We start from the raw sequence: 14,923 nt of genomic DNA on the forward strand, positions 1-14,923 counted from the left end.
TGGATGTTTCTTGAAGCTGGTTGTTCTTTCTGGTTATTCTTGTTTTAGATACCACTTGACCTTGTCTTGCAGCATTATCAACTTTAATTATGCTAATCTTGCTCAGGTCTGGTCAAGCTATCTTTGTCAGGTGGTCCTGTGGCTTTGTTTTCAGTCATGTCATGTAATCTGGGTATTTGTCCAACCTTGCTCATATATTTCTTAATCATGGTTCTTCATCTGAAAGGCTAGAAAATCTCCATTAGCCGACACCCAACAACAGAAACCCCTTCCCTAATGCACTATATTCTTTCACATTGCTTTGTTAACATGTGAGAGTCTCAGATGGTCAGTGTGAACAGTTCCTTTGGTCATTCAACATTCTTACTGCCCGAGGGAAGAAGCTGTTCCTCAGCCTGGTGGTGCTGGCTCTAATATATCTGGATCTCTTCCCCGAAGGGAGAAGCTGGAAGATGCTGTGCGCAGGATGGAAGGGTTCCTCAATGATCCCAGTAGATCATATTTTTTAAAAATGTAGTCAAACACCATGATAACAGGTCAATTTGGCCCACGAGCCTGTGCTGCTCAATTTACATTCCATTAACCTACACCCTTGGTACATTTTGAATGATGGGAGGAAACCGGAGCCCCAGAGAAAACCCACACGGGCACGGGGAGAACGTACAAACTCCTTACAGACAGCGCGGGATTCGAACCCTGGTCCCAAACACTGGTGCTTTAAAGGCATGGCACAATCTGTACTGCCCTTTGATGGTGGGGGGGGGCGGGGGGGGGGAGGTGGAGGGAGACTCCAGTAATCCCCTATGGGTGAAAGGCTGTGACAACTCAATTTAGACAACCCCCCCCCTATTAGTTTATGCACCCACTATGTCACTTCTCAGCCTCCTACATGCCAAGGAATAATGATTCAGTCTCTCCAGCCTCTCCTATTGCCACCTTGCTAAATCCCTTCTGCATCAGACTGTTCTAAGCTTGACTCCTGCATCAAAGGCAATAATATTTTGTACCTCATCTTCATATTTTTCAGGAACAGGTAAACAGGGAGAGAGACCAAGTCTCTGGCCAGGTCTATTACAGGGATTGGATCGTTAGTATGATCCTTGGCGAGAGGAGAAGCCATTGTTGTGGTTCCAAAACATCGTTAGAAAGTTCACGGTAGAACCTCTTTTTCACTCCAGACCTGTAGAACGGGGCAACAGTTATATCCCAGCTACAGATGTCCTGGCTTGTCACCTTCTGGCTGCCTGTTTAGCACTGTTGCACTGTGATAAAGCAAAACCCCTGGTATCCAATACAGACGGGGAGGGGTTGGTAGATGCCAGATAAGCGAGCTTTCCGATTGCTCAAGACTGAGGTTTGCATGAATGGAGAATTAACAGCAAGGTGCACCAATTTTAAACTTCTGTATTTTTTTTACCCATTTGTTTTTGGCAATTTCTTTTGCTGGTTACTTGAGGTTGCCAGTTGCTTGAATTCTGGATAACGGGGATCTTACTGTACATTGTGATTGATGCAGCCCAAACTTCACTGGCTGAACATCGATTACAGTTTATATCTTCAGTTAAAGATATTTAAGGAGTTCCTCTTTTCTCACTGAATACAGGCAGAGTTTGTCTTCGAATGCTTTGAAGCAGATGGTGGTTCTAGAGTGGAAGTCACAGTGAAGACAATCCCAGATTATGGACCCAGGTTAACCGCACAATACAATGTGGAGGACAATGACAACGGTATGAACTCTAAGTACTTCTGCAGTGAGATGAAAGTGGTGAGGTTGATGCAACATGTTTATAAGGGCAAAGACATGGGCCCATTCATACTTCAGAGCACTTATAGAACCATGGAACACTACAGCACGGGAACAGGCCCCTTTGGTCCTTCTCGTCTGTGCCAAAATATAATTCTGCCTAGTCCCACTTACCATTGCCCTCCATACCTCTCCCATCCATGTACCAGTCCAAATTCCTCTTAAATGTTAAAATTGAGCCTGCATTCACCACCTCAATTGGCAGCTCTTTCCACACTCCCACCACTCTGTGTGTGAAGAAGTTCCCCCTAAACTTTTCCACTTTCACTCTAAACCCATCTCCGCTGGATTGTATCTCACCCACCCTCAGTGGGAAAAGCCCCCCTCATAATTTTAGATACCTCTATCAAATGCTCCAAGGAATAAAGTCATAATCTGAAGTCCAGGCAGCATCCTAGAAAGTCTTCTCTGCACTCTTTCAATCTTATTGATATCTTTCCTGTAATGTTAAGCAAATCTCTTTTACCTTTTAGAGTGGGCAGGGATGTTCAGAAACCGGTGGCTTTAAATTGGTGTCAGCTTGGTGGCAGAAAATGTAGTGAGGTCAACATTATTGGATGGACTGATCTGCGGTCATGGTTATGTAGCGATTTCCCCTTCCTCTGAAGCGAGGTGGAATGATTTCCTGTCAAGGAGACTTTGTGCCTCTCAAGGCAGCAAGTTCGCCAATAGTGCAAAATGAGCCAAACCTGCAGTTGGCATCAGAGAAATAACTCTGCTGGAGGCAATAGGGGAAGGTGAATGGGTATCTGACAAATAGTTTACCACATCAGTTTAATGGATGGAAACACCCAACAGAGTTGCACAGGCATTTGAAAGATTTTAATCCAGGTACTCGGTGGGGGGGGGGGGAGAAAATGAGGAATGGTCACTGTCATTGTCAGGCAGTTCAACTGACAAAATCGCTGAACAAAATTCTGAAATCCATGTAGGCACAAGACTTTTTAAAACCTGTCATCAATATATCAGGTGATAATATGGGCATTAATATATCAGAAACATCTTATCGAAATGTATGAAATCATGAAAGGCGTAGATAAGATCGAGGTGGGTAAGTTGTTCCCATTGGTGGGGGAGACTAGACTGGGAGACAAAGCTTCAGGATTCAGGGAGGTAGATTTACGATGGAGATGAGGAGGAACTGCTTTTCCCAGAGGGTGGTGAATCTGTGGAATTCACTGCCTATTGAAGCAGTGGAGGTGACCTCAGTAAATATATTTAAGACAAGGTTGGATAGATTTCTGCATATCAGGAAATTAAGGGATATGGGGGAATAGGCAGGTGGGTGGAGATGGGCCGATTATCAGATCAACCGTGATCTCATTGAATGGCAGAGCAGGCTCGACAGGCCAGATGGCCGACTCCTGCTCCTATTTCTCATGTCCTTATGTTCTTACTACCACTTTACGATAAGAAGAATTACATCTATATAAATATTACATGATTTCTATTTAAATGTATATCATTCTTCTGTTTCATTTTAGGTCCAAAGCTCAGTTATTCTGTTGTTCGTGAGGAGAAGCAGATCATAGTTACAGTCTCACCAGGACGGGCAGTGATAGCTATGTTATGTTACAAGCGAGGCCTGGTGTGTCGTGAACTAAATAAATACTCAGTTCAGCTGGTAAGAAACTATCCAAAGATTAACCGTATTAAGAGGTAGAATGGGTTTGGGCACCTGGATCTTTATGGTCTTGTTAATAAAATTCGAGATGAACAAATTATAATGTTGGATACAGCAATGCCTTCGGTAATATTAAGTGGCTTTATCCCGAGGGTGAGATCTTCCAGTTTCAGGAAATTCATGATGAAGTCATCATGTTGTGAAATGTGGAGCCTTCATCAAAAATACCATGTTGCCCCTAAAGTATTTTGTAAGGGCTTGGAATGGTCAAACACATCACAAAACGATTTGGGTTTTTTTTTCAAAAAAATAACATCTGTAAGTGATTAATATTTAAAATTCCATCATTGTTGTGCATACCTCCCATAGATGGGCTTTAGTTGTGCTATTGACTACAATAACAGTGTGGAACTCTGTTGTTGCAAAGAGAAAACTGGACAAGGAATGAGGGTGAAAGGTTGAATTAAGCTGTGGGCCAGCAGTAGAAAAAAATTATTCTCAGCAGGTCACGTGGGCATCTGGGCAGCTGAGCAAAAGTTGGAAAGGCTTGCAAATCTAACGGAGATGGAAGTAGAAGTTAAATAATGAGGTATAGGATCGGAGTTGGAATTGTGAGACACAAATCGCCTCATTTATCGGAAATATGAAGTAAAGGGGAAGTCTGGGAATTGTAATTTGACATTTCAACAATTCTCTTTTATCTCCGGATGTCTAAATGAGACTTTTACACAAGTTGATGACCATTCATCACGATGAGCTAGTTCTGGTACAAACATGAAAGGCCAGTTATCAGAAATTGTTGAATTCCGTGTGGAATTCTCTCTCACTGCTCCCCATCTGTAATCCCTGCTGCTCTCCAGCAGTGCGCTTACTTGTTGAACTCAGTCTGGAGTTCCGAGAGATATATAATTCATCAGATGATGAGATACAATTCCTCAAACTTTATTGGACTTTATTGGAACAGTGTAGGAGGCCAGCGTAGGTTGGAAAATTAATCACCATTGTTTTGAAAGCCTGGTCCTGAATCATATCAGCTCCTGTCTGAGCGGCAACATGGATCAATTCCAATTTTCTTTTCCTAGCCACTGGCCTACAGCAGATTTCATCTCACTGGCTCTACACAAAGCCCTGGAACAAGGGCAGCAAGGATATTCTTTATCTACTCCATTTTGGCATTTAACCCCATCATCCCCTCAAAACTGATCAGCAAACTCCAAGACCTAGGAGTTTACACTCCACTGTGTAATTGGATCATGGATTTCCTCACCTTCAGACCACAATCAATTGGTAAGAACATCTCTTTCACAATTTCCAACAGTACCAGTGTTCTTAGCCCCCTGCTCCACTCACTTTACACCCATGACTATGTGGTTCGGTACAATAACAACACCATCTATAAATTCGCTGTCGGTACCACAGTAGTGGGTTGTATAGAAAGGGGCAATGATTCAGAATGCAGAAGGGAGTCTGAAAACTTGGCAGAATGGTGCACCAACAACAACCTCACACTCAATGCAACCAAAACCAAGGAGCTGATTGTTGACTTCAGAAAAGGAAAGCCATAAGTTTACAAACCAGTGATCATTGAGGGATCAAAGGTGGAGAGGATAGGAGGAGTCATGTGATGGAGTAGTGGCCGGTTGGGAAAACCAGCCCTCTCCAGGAAAATAGGAAAAAAAGTTAGGAAAAAGCAAAGCATAACAAAAATAGAACATAAACTAAAGAGAGACTGGGTAGGACACGTAACAGCAGCATCCTATAATTCAAAAGCTAGAGGTGTAGCCATACTAGTTAACAAAAATGTACCAATCAAAATAGAGGAAATAATAGATCCTTCAGGGAGGTATGCAATGATAAAGTGTCAGATATACTCAGAATTTTGGAATTTGCTCAATATATACGCACCTAACGAGGAGGATCAAAAGTTTATGCAGGCCACGGGGTCCAACAGGACTCTGATCTGATCTGACTAAGTAAGTAAACAATTAAACCAATAGTCTCTTTTGGTCACAACATGACCTTTTTATTTTCTGTAATTTTATTTTCCGGTTGCTTGAATTCTGAATGATGGGGATTTTACCATGAGAAGAAATTTCTGGACCTGAATATAAGGATATAAGGATGAATTGTCCCCAAAGGCTGTAAATCTGGAATTCTCTAACCCCAGAGAACTATGGATGCAGCCAATAAGCCTCTTGGGAAGGATGGGTTCCCACCTGAAGTTTCATAGACAATTTAAGGATTTGTTGATACCTCATAATGGAAGTGCTAGACTGGGTACTGGAGACTCAGACCCTCTTTCAACAGCTATTATTGCTGAAAAGAAATGGGGACCCATTAAAAACCAAATCATATAGACTTTTGAATGCCAATTATAAGATATTAGCTAATAGACTATGACAATATTTATCAAAATTAATAGATACAGATCAGGTGGGATTTGTTAAAGGAAGACACTTTTTCATATAATCTGGGTAGGCTATTTAATACACATGGCTAACCTACAAAATTGCACAAATTAAGTTATACTCCCTGTTAGAGAAGGATTTGCAGAAATGGAAAGACTTGCCGATTACTTTAATGGATGGGTTAACTGTGTCAAAATGAAAGTGATGCCAAGATTACAATATCTTGTTCAATCGCTGTGTATTTCTTTGCTAAAAATTTTCTTTTAAATTATTAAATAATTGTATTAGGCAATTCCTATGGAATAAGGTGCTGAGAATTTTGCTGGAAAAATTAACATGAGATTATAAGATGAGAGGATTTAGGCTAATGGATTTTAGAAAGTATTATTTGTCAGCGCAAGTCGGATTTCTTTCATCTTTCATTGAGGAAGGTATCCCTCCCCCCCCCCAACTTCTTAGATTAAAATGAGATTATACTCCATGAAAGACGGAACAGTGAAGGATTTTATCTCTAAGTAGAGTGTCAAGTAATTAACAAAAAAGATGGATAATCCTATATTAATGCATATGATTAGAGTATGGAAAGAAATCAATGAGTGTATTGGGGGAAAAAAAGCAGGGATATCATTAAGAGCACCATTATGTAAGAATATGTTACGACCTCTGAATATAGGTAACAGAATATTAAACTCATGGTATAACAAAGGAATAAGATGCATTGAAATCTGTTATACAGAGGTCTTTTGACCAACTAAAACAGAAATATCTTATAATCCTATGTTAACTTTTCCAGCAAAATTCTTGGCACCTTATTGTTCCATAGGAATTGCCTAATACAATTATTTAATAATTTAAGGAACTATATAATGGGAGTTTCTCCTGTTACCTCCAGCTAAGATCATTCCTGAGAGAAAGATGGAGCCCAATGTTGGACACACATGAAATTAGTGAAGTGGAGCAAATGATCTGGCTGGGGGATACACCCAAATTTATAACAACAGTGTACTATATTCACCAGAGTGAAAGTGCAAAACCAGGTTTACAGAGGTCGAGAGAGAGATGGGGGTCAGATTTGGGTAAAGTGATTTCAGAAAGATGTTGGTCTGATTGGTGTTTGGATAGTATGACATCAATTATAAATGCAAGATACGGATTAGTTCAGTACAATTTCCTACACTAATTATATCTCACACCACAGAAGTTGCATAGATCAAAATGTGAAATATCAGAAATGTGCTTTAGATGTGGGATTGAAACAGGAACATTTTTAATGCTACATGGTCGTGTGTGAAGGTGAGGCATCTTTGGCAGGATATTGCTGAAACATTAAGAAGGATAACGGGGATGGCCTTTGTGGATGATCTGGAGCTTTATCTTTTGGGCAATTTTATTGAAATAAGTAATAACTTAACTAAATTCCAAATTTATTTTGTCAGTAGCTTTAGCTGCTGCTAAGAGGTGTATTGCAACTTCTTGGAAGTCTGACTCTCCCTTGCTCATAGCACGATAGATTGCAGAGATGAATAGTTGGATACCTGTGGAGAAAATTTCATACAATCTCAAAAAAAACCAAATATGAGATGTTTGTCAAGATATGGCAGCTGTATTTGGACTATATCAGGTTATAATAATGATAATAACAGATTCTGATGCAATATAAACAGATGTGACTTCCCTCCATAGATTTTTTATGGATAGTATAGGTGTGAGCTCTGATGGTGTGTGGATTTATATTTTGTAGGGGTGGGAGGGGGTTTTCTTTGTTTTTGTTTACAAAAGTTTAATATATTGTGATACTGAAGATTTTATTATGTATATTTTTTAAAAATGAAATAAAATATTTCCAAAGAAAATTTATATTTGTAATGGAATTTATAGATCATTATGCAGAAAAAGATCTGGGGAGATGGCGATCATGTACAAGGCTGGCCGGAGGGAAAAAGATCAGCCATGATGCCAATACCCACCTATCAATCAATGCCAACATCTCTACTCAGTCGCACAATGCTGTTTACTGGAACTTGCTGTGCTCAAATTGTCAGTTATCGGCATCATGCCAGAAATTGCACAACCTAAGCACTTTGGTGGCTGTGTAGTGCAATCCACAAAAAGCACGAAAGAAATGTAAATGTTTCTTTTCAAAACCCGATCCTTCACCCGTAATGAGCAGGAGCGCCACCTGGTGTGTGATTGTAGACCAGCATTAGAGAATGCGAGGGATCTGTCACTCATTGCCGATGGAAGAATGACCCAGTAACCCCAATAAAGATGTAGGCCAGCCATATTCAATGGGGGCCACAGCCTATTTACGGGGGGGGCGGGGGGGGCGGGCTGAAATCTTTAATTAAAGGGGAGGGGGCAAAGTGTATCGAGGGGCATGGAAACTGAAGGGTGGGGGAGAAGCAAAGGACTTTGTTGCATAGTGGCCAAGCAACACGATAGTTTTTCAAGGTGGAGGCAGCCAAGTATGGCCAGGATAAATGCAGAAAATTAACAGTTTTCAGTGCATTCCTTACTTCGACATGATGGCGTTTGACTGACATGGAACCAGCCTGGGCTCTGAATTGCCTTCCATTTAGTTTTCCTCTTTTCATTTCATTACCTTCAATTCCAGAAAGTAAGCATGCATGAAAAGTTTTGCATCAGCAAGCACCAACATTTTGCTTCCAGTTTATGTGATGGGCAGCGAATGCATGTCTCCTTCTGCATGCATTTTGTTGAAGAAGGTAGGTATTGTTCCTTATTTTCCATGAAATGTAAGCTGACTTTTGAGTTATCCCTTCCAAGAAGTGCTTTTGATGTGTAATAGTTAATTTTTGTTAATTTCAGAAATAAATTTACCCACGAGTTTCTCTGCAAAATAGAAATAATTCCTTGGTGGAATACTTATCGGATGGTTTCACTACATCTCTGCAAACCCTTCTCTGCCCATGTGTTTGATTTGTTTGACGACCTTTTAAAATGAAAGCACGAGGCCAAGCAAGCTGACACAGCGGTTAGAGTCTGTGCACGAGGAGAAGAAAGACAAACCTTTGGATTACTTCAAAACCCTTTGAGGTAATTTTGAGAGAAGACCAATGGTCAAACAGGTGATTACTGAAATGTCACAGAACTTAGAAGAGGATCTTCTTGCATCATATGAGATAAGTGAATTGATCGCTAAAATTGGAAATGCTCATAACGTCGCTAAGTCACTTATTTTGCCTTCAGTGTCCATAATAAAAGCACAAATTGCAAGGGCAAGAACAGCATTTATAGAAATGAGAAACCTCCTAATGAACAAGAAAATAGCAATTGACGTCTGCTTTCGAACTCTCAGCTGCTCCATTCTTCCTTCATTGATGTGTGGCTGTGAGTATCAAGAGCATCAAGTTCCTTGGAGTGCACTTGGCGGAAAATCTCACCTGGTCCCTTAACTCTAGCTCCAAAGCCAAGAAAGCCCAGCAGCGCCTCTACCTTCCTGCGAAGGCGGAGGATGTATCGAGAGCATCCTATGCAACTGCATAACTGCCTGGTTTGGAAGCTGGATCACCTTGGACCGCAAGACCCTGCAGAGTAGTGAAAAGATCATTGGGAGCTCTCTTCCTACCATGACGGACATCTACTAAACTCCATGCAGGTTAAATATTGTGAAGGACTCTCACACATCCCTCATGTAAACTGTTCACCCTTCTGCCATCGGGTAGGAGGTACTGTAGCACTCAGGCCCCTATGTCCCCCCAAGCCATCAGGCTCCTGAATTCCCAGAATGTGTGGATAGTGAACCATGGACTTTTACTACATACATCTTAATATTTTAATATTAACTTCTATTCTGACTTATATTTACGTAAATATGCTCCGTGGTCCTAGAGAAATCTTGTCTTTACCATGCGAGCGTGGTATGAACGATAAATAAAGGTGACTTGACTTGAAGAGTCGTGGACCATCACAAATGCAATAGAAAGAAGAATCAATGCAGCAGAGATGTGGTTTCTCAGAATAATGCCGTGCAGATCATATGCGGACAGGATAACAAACAAAGAACTTCTACAGAGAAAGAAAACAAAACTTGTATTACTTAAAAGAATCAGAAAACACCAGAGGCAGAAAGAGAATGAAAATGCTAGATTGATCAACATAATCATCAGAAATGGGAAACAACAACTACAATTCTGAGGGTCAGAGATGTGATGGATGGAAAGACGTGATCGCCCTTGCTGAATGGCAAGGCACCTGAATGAACGAATGCCCATAATAATGTCACTTGTCATGAACTTAAATGCCGTAGAAATTATTAAGGCCATTCATTTGAGTAATTCCACTGATTCTAGAAGAATTGATGAAATTACAAGAGGTTTTGAAAAACAATGAATCATTTACACATACAGCATGGTCACAGGCCATTTCAGCCCTGAGCCTGAAATTACAATGCAAGAAATTCTCTTTGCAATTAGATGAAACCACTCAGCTGGAGAATGACTTTTCTCATGGGTTGTGACAGATTCTGGAATGGAAATGAACTGATGGAAGATGTGTTGCTTGCCAAAAGGATAAAAATACAGTAAAACCCTTGGTATTCAGCACCTACGGGGATTGGTAGATGCCAGAAACGAGTTTTCCGGTCCTTGAGATTCAATCTTACAATTCCTGCATTAAGAATAAACAGTTTAAAAGTACTATACTGTACTTACACTGAACAATCTTCACTTGCATGAATCTTGAAGCATTTTATTTTATTTTTCAGTCACATTCTTTAAAAACATTTAACCGTCGCTGCATCTGCAAGTACCTGCCCCTCCACAGAACCGTCCAAAAGATGAACAATAACATTATAGCTAATTTCACCCCCCCCTCCCCCCCCCCCAGTTTACAGATAAAGCCTCTGAACGGGGCAACTCTTACTAAGCAGGGATAAGGAGACACTTGAAGAGTCACCCCAATGGTGAGCGGCATCAACCAGCTCTTCATCATGGGCGACGCCATTTTATTCAAACACAACTTTATTCAATCAGCTGCTATGAGCAAAGCCCGACCAAGGTCCTCCGCTGGCTGAATATTCGCTCCCATCTTCACCAAAGATTTGTGTTCAGAGAACATTTACTTCTACAATTTTAAATTTTTATTTATTCTTATTTATGTTAATTTTTAAAATGTGTTTATTTTCTTCAAATGTTTTTATTTTGCTGGTTGCTTGAATTCCAGATAATGGGGATGTTACTGAAGATGCTAAGGGACAAGCTATTTTTGAAAAAAGTTAAGTATTACATAAACGAGAGCGTACTCCATTCAAGGACAAACCTGTGCCACTGATGGTACCGCCTCAATAGTTGGACGATACAGAGGGTTCATCACATGCCTGAAAAATGTTCATTGCATCATTCATGGGGAGCACTTAGTGGCTAAAAACGCAGGAGGATGTTTAAATGCATCACTTTAAATTGTCATAAAGCTGTAAACTTTATAAAATCACATCCCCTTACCCCGGCACTTGTGTGAAGGATACTTCCAGTCCGATAAGAAGGTGGCTGTCCAGAAGAAATTGTCTTTGTCATTTTGTTGCACTCTGGGTCATGATTGTTTCTTTTCTTTCTCGGAGCAAGCATGGAGCAGAACTCACTGATGCAAAGGCAATATCTTTGCAAACTCAGTTTATTGAATAAGACCTTTTAAAGGGCAAACGTAATGTCATTAAGCCTTTGCTTCTTTGTTTTTAAAAAAAAAAAAAATTAGTCTGTTGGGGCAATATCAGACATGGGGCAATATCAGACATGGGGCAATATCAGACATGGGGCAATATCAGACATGGGGCAATATCAGACATGGGGCAATATCAGACATGGGGCAATATCAGACATGGGGCAATATCAGACATGGGGCAATATCAGACATGGGGCAATATCAGACATGGGGCAATATCAGACTTGGGGCATTTTTACAATTTCCAAATCTGATCACAAACGCAGAGGCACTGAAGGACGATGATATTACTCTTTATGTGAAACTCCTAAAGCAAATCCCCACAGATCTGCAGCAAAGATGTATCTTCTTTGGCTTGGCTTCGCCGATGAAGATTTATGGAGGGGAAATGTCCACGTCAGCTGCAGGCTCGTTTGTGGCTGACAAGTCCGATGCGGGACAGGCAGCGGTTGCAAGGGAAAATTGGTTGGTTGGGGTTGGGTGTTGGGTTTTTCCTCTTTTGTCAGTGAGGTGGGCTCTGCGGTCTTCTTCAAAGGAGGTTGCTGCCCGCCGAACTGTGAGGTGCCAAGATGCACGGTTTGAGGCGATATCAGCCCACTGGTGGTGGTCAATGTGGCAGGCACCAAGAGATTTCTTTAGGCAGTCCTTGTACCTCTTCTTTGGTGCACCTCTGTCACGGTGGCCAGTGGAGAGCTCGCCATATAACACGATCTTGGGAAGGCGATGGTCCTCCATTCTGGAGACGTGACCTACCCAGCGCAGTTGGATCTTCAGCAGCGTGGATTCGATGCTGTCAGCCTCTGCCATCTCGAGTACTTCGATGTTAGGGATGAAATCGCTCCAATGAATGTTGAGGATGGAGCGGAGACTACGCTGGTGGAAGCATTCTAGGAGCCGTAGGTGATGCCGGTAGAGGACCCATGATTCGGAGCCGAACAGGAGTGTGGATATGACAATGGCTCTGTATACGGTAATTTTTATGAGGTTTTTCAGTTGGTTATTTTTCCAGACTCTTTTGTGTAGTCTTCCAAAGGCACTATTTGCCTTGGCGAGTCTGTTGTCTATCTCATTGTCAATCCTTGCATCCAATGAAATGGTGCAGCCGAGATAGGTAAACTGGTTGACCGTTTTGAGTTTTGTGTGCCCGATGGAGATGTGGGGGGGCTGGCTGATGGAGGACCACAGTTTTCTTCAGGCTGACTTCCAGGCCAAATATTTTGGCAGTTTCCGCAAAACAGGACGTCAAGCTCTGAATGTAATTATCTGGTAAACCTCAATATCCTGTGCATGATGTGAGATCTATTTGAAGAACGACCCACTGATGTTGATGAAGAAATTCGAGAGGGGTTTGATTGATCTTCAGAGTGTTATAATTGCAACGGGGCACAAAGGTTGTGTGGCGCATCTGAACTTGTGCATGAAAACGTTGATACTTGGAATGTAGAAGGTTGGCCACCCCTGATCTAGACTCGCATTGCTGGGGTTTTTTGAGATGAGGTCCTGAGAAACAAACTCCTTATTTAAAATGCTGGGCAGTCAATATATATGTCAGATGTGCTGCACGAAATCTACTCTGATCTAATCTAGTTTTGAAGGATTAAAACCAGCAAATAAATCTTAAATCTACTGAAAATGTATGGCAGGGTGACAAGCATGCAAAACAAAAGGGTGATAGGTTTGTGGCGGAGATAGTTGATGACAGAAAAGAAACTCAAAAAAACTAGAAGCAGACAAAAAGAAAACAGCTTGAGTACTTTCTCCTGTACACTTTCTAAACTTGTATGTATTAAATTAACTTATTTCACACAAAAGCAGGATAATTTTCATAAAGAGATGGGATAGGTTAATGTCATGACAGTTTTCATGGGCTTTAATCTGCACTTATTTTGTATGTTATCTATTTTTAGATTAAATAAGAGGTCACATTGCAGGTACATGAGAACATGGGTTGACCGTGTCATACTATTACATGACAATAAAAGAATCTGAAAGTGAAAGCATAAATCTCAGTGTATTTAAAAATAATAATGAAGCAGTCTCTCCTGCTCCCTTGGGCAGAAAATTGCATGGATTCACTCCTCTCTGGGAGAAACAGTTCCTCCTCATCTCTGTCGTCTCAGTCTTAAAACTACTGGTGGACCAACTAGAATCTGGTTGGGAAATATGTCTCAATTTATTCTTTGGTCATTTTATACTCAGGATGACTTCATTCAATGAACTGGTTGACAGGTTTTATGTAACATTTTGAATGTCTTCTTGTATTCTCTGCAGATTAACACCACATCTACACTGTCCTATGACTACATGCTTCCTTGCCTCTGTATCCAGGTAACCATAATGATTACAATCCAATGTCAGTAAAGCCTGCTCTTGTTAGATTCTTATTATTCAATATTAATAAGTGCACCAGGGTATAAAGGTAAAGGTTCCATTATTGCCACCTAACACTACATTCTGAATGTTACATCGATGAAATTCTTTAACTTTTGTCTACCATGAGGCAGACAGAGAATCGCCACTTTCTCCAGCGCCCCTCACAAAAACCTACAGCACCTGGTGTTCTAGGCGATCTCCCCTCCAAGTACTGACCAGTGTTTAGCTTCTGAGATCAGACAATTCGTAGTGGTATTCAAGTTTCTATTAACAAGAATGAATATTTAGTCCAGATCTGTAAAAGGTTATTACTAAAGATCCTTCTCATACAAAAGGCTCCAGGACAGGAAGAAGGAATAAGTTCTGTAATTTCATGCTGTGATTGAGGGGCCTTCTCCTGGTATGATCATCTTTTTCAATGTTTTTCTTCACCACGTACTCAAGTAACGAAAACCCCCTTCAATTGAATAACTTTCACTTTGGCCTTCATGTTCAGCATAGACATGTCAAGTTTATTGTCATCTGATTGGACAAGTACAACCCAACAAAACAGTGTTCTCCAGCCTTCAGTGTAAAACACACAGACACACAATATATGAAGAACATCTATTCATATAGACAAATTTTTAAAAATACTGTTTCGTGAATATGAGTGTCTCAGATGGTTAGTGTGAGCAGTTCCTTTGGTTGTTTGACATTCTCACTGCCCATGAGAAGAAGCTATTCCTCAGCCTGGTGGTGCTGGCTCTGAACTCTTATCTCTTCCCTGATGGGAGCAGCTGAAAGATGCTGCGTGTTGGGTGGAAGGGGTCCTCAATGATTTTCCATTCCCTCTTCAACAATCCCATTAGATTACATCGATGGAGGGGAGGGAGTCTCCAGTGATTGTCTCTGCCATTCTTATGGTCCTATGGATTAACCTCTAATCCATTTCTCTGCAGCAACCATAGCACATTGTGATGCAGCCGGCCAGGATGCTTCTGATAGAGCTCCTGAAGAAGGTTGACATTATGGGGGCCAGTAATCTTGCCTGCT

The 14,923-nt window shown here is 41.1% G+C and overlaps 1 protein-coding gene across 1 annotated transcript in view; it reads left to right on the forward strand.

Moving 5' to 3' along the window:
• Window positions 1–14,923, forward strand: part of LOC138763107 (interleukin-17 receptor E-like) — an 88,217-nt gene that overhangs the window by 30,302 nt on the left and 42,992 nt on the right. Inside the window, exons 5-7 of the mRNA XM_069936764.1 lie at window positions 1,604–1,727; window positions 3,289–3,428; window positions 13,787–13,843. Of these exons, the coding sequence (XP_069792865.1) occupies window positions 1,604–1,727; window positions 3,289–3,428; window positions 13,787–13,843 (321 nt within the window). The remainder of the gene's footprint in view (window positions 1–1,603; window positions 1,728–3,288; window positions 3,429–13,786; window positions 13,844–14,923) is intronic.

The sequence above is a fragment of the Narcine bancroftii genome, chromosome 5, assembly GCF_036971445.1.
Source record: "Narcine bancroftii isolate sNarBan1 chromosome 5, sNarBan1.hap1, whole genome shotgun sequence".
Classification (NCBI taxonomy): Eukaryota; Metazoa; Chordata; class Chondrichthyes; order Torpediniformes; family Narcinidae; genus Narcine; species Narcine bancroftii.